This window comes from Octodon degus, unplaced genomic scaffold (genome assembly GCF_000260255.1).
Source record: "Octodon degus isolate 3935 unplaced genomic scaffold, OctDeg1.0 scaffold00026, whole genome shotgun sequence".
NCBI classification, from domain to species: Eukaryota; Metazoa; Chordata; class Mammalia; order Rodentia; family Octodontidae; genus Octodon; species Octodon degus.
Genome location: NW_004524602.1, coordinates 4,997,710 through 5,004,415, shown reverse-complemented (window position 1 = coordinate 5,004,415; position 6,706 = coordinate 4,997,710). Strand labels below are relative to the sequence as shown.

Sequence of the window (6,706 nt, the reverse complement as noted above, 5' to 3'; positions counted from 1 at the left end):
GGGAAAAGAGAAGAAGGGGAAAATAAAATGAATGGGAAGAGTCAAAAGGGAGAACACAACGGTGCTAGCAGAAGTGAAAGCCACTCTCTGAGGGGCTCCTGGTGGTGGTTCCTGCAGGGATTTCACCCACAAGTGTCCCTCCCATCCCCACAAGCAGTTTCAGCAGACCAAACACAGGTCTTGCTGGAGGAGGTCGCATCCTCACATTTCAGGCTCTCCTCTCAGACCCCGACCTATGAAGACATAGATCAGGCTGAAAAGTACAGAGTTTAACTCAGACTGGTTCTATCTGAAAAGCATTCTAGGATTCAAAGTCTTTGTACTCAGTCAGGATTGCACCCTGGGTAGCAATGACAACAGGCAACCACAAGGACAGTTAACCTGAATGAATGAAATGACCCTCACTGACTAGTGAGAGAAGTCAAACAATAATTATTTCAAAATAAGAACATATGGGTATCCTTCATGTACAGAACATATGGTTTATTCTGGACTTGGGATGAGTCCCAGGCAGGAACAAGGACATGGGATCAACTCCAACAAGACAACATTCAAATCACACCATAGCATCCTCATCCTGTCTCTGATCCAGGACACCTTCTTTTACATCTTTCTGATCTACCCAGATAGTGAAATCTAGAGTGTCCAATATCTAAACTTGCAGAATGAGCCTTACCTGAACTCCATATAGAAACTCCTCTGATTCATTGTCTCCTTCTGAATCATCATCATTCCAGAACTGGCCTTTGATGTCCTGGTGATGAAAAATAAGGCCCTGTTAACTGCATAGAGCAGGGTGCAGGCAAAGGATGGGAGACCGGGTCCCACGTGAATGGAAAAGGTCCCTTACGGTAGAGGAACTGAAGCCTTGATCCTTCATATCTTTCCTCTCACTCTCCCAAGGCTTAGGTCTGAGTCGGTGGGACAGAGGAAAACACCAGCAATTTTGGACTAAAGTCTCAGTATAATGATTAAGGCTTGGGTAGCCACTGGGGACAGGTACAAATGTCAAGGCTGATTTGTAAGAGTACCGGATTCTAGTATAAGCTGACCTCTTCTAGGGTCATTGGCAACTCCTGGCATGTTGAAGCTCTCTTGTCTCCTTGCTCCTTTTCTCTTCCTTAAAGCAGGGTCTCCAAACCCTGGGGTCACATACTAATACAGGTCCATGGACTATCAGGAACTGGGCAGAGTGCAAGGCAGGAGATCAATGAAAGCCAGCAGGCAGAGTTCTACCATATAACAGCTGCTTTCTATTGCTCACACTAAGCTGAGCTCCACCTCCTACCAGCTTAGCAGCAACAGATTCTCTTAGGAGCACAAACTCAATTATGAACTGAACGTGTAAAGCATGCAGATCGTGCATGCCTTTGAATCACTCCTAAACTACACCTCACCCACAATATGTGGACAGATTATCATTCACAATACCAGTTCCTGATACCAAAATGATTAGGGACTGCTGCCTGAAGATATTTAACCCTCTTTTTTTTTTTTTGGTGGAACTGGGGTTTGAACTCAGGTCCTTGTACTGAGCCATCTCCCCGGCCCACCTCCTCTTCTTGCCCAAGAAAACCCACCTACATGCGTACACATGCCAAGTAATACTGTTTCTGTACCCCTTGTCCTTCCAGTAGGCACTCCATCTCCCAAAGTGCAAGAGAGAAAACATTAGGATGTGTGCGGCCTGCACCTGGCCTCATCTATCCCTGGAGAATTAGCTGGGGTGGCAGGCAGCTGGCGCTCACCATTGGGTCAGTGGGTCACACACAGTCCCAGAGCAGTGCTAGGCAGCACCCCTCCATACCACTGGCTGAACCCAGGCCGATGAGATGGGCATTTAGGAGGCCACAAAGGGAGACACGGCGAGGTGATGTCAGGAGCAACTGAAGATCTGCCGAGGATAGTGGGCTGTGTTGTGGTGGTGGTAACAAGTCACTGTTCTGTGGAAAGCAGAGATCTGGCTTCATTACCGCACATAGCTGGGTGGTGTATACACAAGAACACTTTTATTGTGCATATATTCAGACACTTGCATGCACACACACTTTCAAGTTCTTTAAAGATAAAGAACCATGAAAGCACTATACAAATATTAGGTGTTGCCACCCCATTCAAACTGTAGGATGACTAGAACGTAGATACACTAGCATGTACAGCTGGTGGGCTGGGATGTAGCTCAGAGGTACAGCACTTGCCTCGTATGTGGTGAGGCCCGGGATTCAATGCTCAGCATGGCAAAAACAACAACAAAAAACAAAAACAAGGGCTGGAGCTATAGCTCAGCGGCACAGCACCTGTCTGGCAAGCTCAAGGTCCTGTGTTTCACTCCCAGTACCAAAAAACAAACAAACAAACAAAAAATCTGGGGAATTAAGACTACAGCAAGTCCCAGCTCTATCTCACAATGCTACAGCATCTCAGGGCTGAAAGTGATAGCAGCAGGGCACACGCTTACGCTAAGCTCTCCTCTCAGCTCATTTTGGAACACTCTTCATTATACCAATCTGCAGGAGTTCAGAACCAGACTCTTTCTGGACTCTACTGCCCGTTATTTCGCAATATTGAGTCACTATCTCTTTTTGAAACATGAACAGTACTAGAAGCCACTATGTAAGAATCACCTCTAGCTTACAAAGTCTTCAGCAACACTGAATACCCTCTGGGGAACATGCTCTCAGCTGTCACAGCCAAAATAATGCCCTGCAGTATGTTAGAACCTACTTGACAAAAATACAATCATAATCCCAACGATATTTCTACATATTTTCACAAATATGTAGAAAAACACTACCTCCTGGTCCTTTCTCTTGCTTACTCTAATCCTAAAGACTCACAATCCTATACCAGGCAAATATCCCCAATGGACCCTCCATATGGAGCTTAAGGAAAAACAACATTCATCTGTTAAACCATAAGGGTGGAAAGGTAAGTTAAAAGCAGGTTAAAAATGCTGAGTTGCTGTCTAAATCAGTAAATCACAAGCATGGCTATGTGGTACTGGGATGACCTGAAGAGCTGATCACCTGTACCAATGGACAGCACCACCCCATAGCCAAAGAGTGCAATTTCTGGGGCTGGGGAGATGGTTCAGTGGAATAAGAGCTTCCCTGGCAAGCGCAAGGGCCTGAGTTCAATCCCCGGTTCCACGAGAAAAAAAAAAAAAAAAAAAAGAACAAAAGAGATCCTATGTATCAAATGCATTAAAAACTCTGCAGATGATTTGCTGTGATGGCAAAATTAAGAACCAATGTTTGAGGACCTCTTGGGCCTGCATATGTATTAGACTAAGCTACTTCAAGCTCAAGTAGAGGTGTTCTTGGTCTGTGACGCAGTTTTTCTGAACCTCGGTTTTCTAGATGAATGGTTCTGAGTGGGGTTGGTGGGTCTGCAGCATCACTATCCCCTGAAAACTTGTGAAAGATGCTAGTTACTAAGCCCCTCCAAGATTTAGAAAAGAAACTCCAGGGAGGAGCTCAGTAATCAGTGTCTTTAACAAGTTATTCTGATGCATGATAAAATTTAAGAACCTTGCCAGGCATGGTAGCACATGCCTATAAACTCAGCACACAAATATGAAGCTGAAGCAAAAGGACTGCCATGAATTTGAGTCCTTGAGCTGCATAGTGAGAACATATCTCAAGAAGAAAAAAGTGTGTGTGTGTATATATATATATAGAGAGAGAGAGATAGAGAGAGAGAGAGAGAGAGGGAGACAGACAGACAGTACAGCTCAGCAGCACAGTGCTTGCCTGGCAAGTGCTAGGTCCTGAGTTCGATTTCCAGTACATACAAGTCCCAGGGGGCTGCGTACATTCCACAGATACTGACGTAAGCCTAGTAACTGATCCAGCATAGGGCCATAAGCGAAAATTTTGGGGTAAACAGTATAGCTGTCCTTCAGTTGATTTCGCCGACTGACACATCAAAAACAGTATGTAAAAGTAAACTGCACTGGGCCAGGCATGGTGGTGCATACCTGTAATCCCAGCACTTGGGAGGCTGAGGCAAAAGGATCACTGTGAGTTTGAGGCTAGCCTTGGCAACATAGTGAGTTTAAGGCCAGCCTGGAGTGAGACCTGTCTCATAGTGAGACCTGTCTCAGAAAAAGAGAAAAGAAATGATACAATATCTGACTTTGTCTTAAAAACTTCAGCTCCCCCCACCCAAATGAAGGAAGGAAGGAAGGAAGGAAGGAAGGAAGGAAGGAAGGAAAGAGACATACGAATCATATTTGGAAAAACAGTGATCACTGAAGAAACTGAGTGAAACGTACATAGTGGTTTCTCGGACTCCCCTTTGGCATAATTGGATACTCTCATGATTTAAAAAAAAGCTCATCATAGTGGCACACGCCTGTAATCGCTACTACTCAGGAGCCCAAGGCAGGAATATTGCATGTTTGAGGCCAGTCTGGGCAACTCAAGGAGATCAATAATAGTAAAAGGTCTGGGAACGTAGCTCAGTAACAGAAAATGAGCACGCGTAAAGCCCTGGGTTCTTTCAGGCCACTGGTCAGATGCTCTCTCTAAAAGGTCAACTCTTAATGTTAATAGGAAGATTGTCCAAGACTCCACAGTTGCTTCCTTGCCATTCTTCCAATGCAGTATATTTCCATCACAGAACTCTGTCTCTGCTGTTCTCTCCTCTTGAAATGCTTTTCACAGATATCCACACTCTGCTCAAAGGTCACCTTGACCAGCCTATTTAAAGCAGCAACTCCAACACACACGTACTAGCGCACTATCCCCTCCCCAGGTATCCTTCCCCACAGCACACAGCAGGTTCACCTCACATCTGACAGTGAGTCACAGCTCAAGGTCCTACTGTTTTCTTTATGTTCTCAGTCCCATAACACACCTATCGAACGAGTGAATGACACTCCACTGTATACCTAACAAGATACATACAAGAATCTAATACTTTTTTTTTTTTTTTGGTGGAACCAGGGATTGAACTCAGGCCCTTTTATTCTACCGAGCCATCTCCCCAGCCCCAAGGATCTAATACTTTTACACACAAACCAAATCATACCAAGATGATTTTAGAAACCAGTAACTTCATTCACCTCAAGAGCAGCCGAGAACAAGGGCGGAGTTTGTGAGACTTGAAAATAAACAGTCAAGCGTAGATCTGGAAAATCGTGGGAATAAAGAGGGAAGCACTAATATCCAGCCTGGGTTGTCTTGCTGTGAATGAGAGAATGACAGCTGCGCAGGCAAGAAGTATCAAGTTTTTCAAAGTCTTTGTCACTGTTGACTTCTGTCAAGAAAAACTTGGCATCTCTCCAAGGGCTGTTTCTGCTTGGTTTCTGCTGCTATACAAGGAGAAAAGAAGTAGTTCAGAGGGAGTTGTTCTGTCCAGGGGAAGACAGTTAAGAGACCACTAGCTTTGGCAAACCACGCTGCCCCACTATTCTCAATGCCCTTTCCCTGGAGAGATGGAGAATGGGTATAAAAGTCAGGGGGTGGGCGGTGCTTTAGCTCAGCAGAGCAGCGCCTGCAGGGCAAGCAGGCCTGAGGTCCTTAATTCAATTCCTGGCACCCCACACACACACTCAAAAGAAGACAGTGGGGAAAGACAGGCGGTGGGGCGTGGAATTCACAGAACTAGACATCCCTAAAAAGCACACGATTGAAAAATGAGCTAGCTCAAAACTTGTGTTATGCACAGACTCTTCCCGCTTGCGGAGGTCCCGAAACTTAAGGACAGAAGTATAAACGGGCTATGCACATTTGACAGGTCCTAATTACATCCAATCTTCACACCATGTCGTTTTAACGAAAGAATTATTAATGAATGAGGCAAGCAGGCCTGTTTGATTTATGAACCTGAGGTAAAGCAGTGAATCCTGCAAGAGAAACTGAGCCAAACATAGACTACAGTAAGAACGGCCAGAAAAGGGTGCTGTTAAACTCAAGTGTTTGTTGTGGATAATCCAAATCACACGGGATGCTTTATCTATTTCCATGGGAACAGGCCAAATGTAAATAAGCCTCAAGCCTGGGTCTTGTACAAAGGTCCTTTTCCGCAGGTCCCCGGGCGCTTCCGGGTGTGAGAAGTTTACACCGACTCAGAAAAGCCTCGGATCCCAACGTTTAAAGTCCAGGCCCGATTCCCAGCTTTGTGGTCCCGGGAGAAGGAACGACCTGGCTCCATACCGAAGGCTCCCGTACCCGAAGGTCTAGGGCTAAACAAAGAGGGACGAGCCAGCCAGGGGCGACTCCCGCGGGCCAGCGCTGTCGCCCGCACTCGTAGACCCCCAGGACAGGGCTTGTCTTGCAAACACTCGGCTTGCCACCTGCGCCTCCACGGCGGCCCCGGAGCATCCCATAGGGAAGCAGTTATAGCTCTTGGGGTTTCCTCCGGAAGCGCCCCAAAGACACCCAACACCTGCCTCCCCAGGGAAGCTGCTCCGTGCCCGATCTGAGCAGCCAGCCACCAGCCTGAGCGAAGCCGGGCAATCCCTCAAGCCACCGCGTCCAAGCCCCTCACTTCCTTCCCCCTTGGCCGGAGCGGGGCGCGCTCCGCACCCTGCCCGCGTCCCGAACGCCCCGCCCTGTCCCCCACGGCTGCAGCCCCTCAGACCCTCCTCGCGAGTACTCACGGCGACCCCGGGCCGCGCGCGGCCGCCGTAGAAGGGACTAGCGGCCCGGGACGCCCCGCGGGGGCGGAGCGGCAGGCCAAGGGGCGGGGGCCGGGCCGG

The 6,706-nt window shown here is 47.5% G+C and overlaps 1 protein-coding gene across 1 annotated transcript in view; it reads right to left on the bottom strand.

The window, feature by feature from the left end:
* Positions 1-6,700, bottom strand: part of Parp6 (poly(ADP-ribose) polymerase family member 6) — a 42,641-nt gene extending 35,941 nt beyond the window's left edge. The window contains exons 1-4 of the mRNA XM_023712633.1: positions 6,608-6,700; positions 5,069-5,317; positions 1,808-1,943; positions 677-754 (exon numbers count right to left, since the gene is read on the bottom strand). Coding sequence (XP_023568401.1) covers positions 677-754; positions 1,808-1,840 — 111 coding nt within the window. The 5' untranslated portion in view covers positions 1,841-1,943; positions 5,069-5,317; positions 6,608-6,700. The remainder of the gene's footprint in view (positions 1-676; positions 755-1,807; positions 1,944-5,068; positions 5,318-6,607) is intronic.
* Between the last annotated feature and the right edge of the window lie 6 nt (positions 6,701-6,706).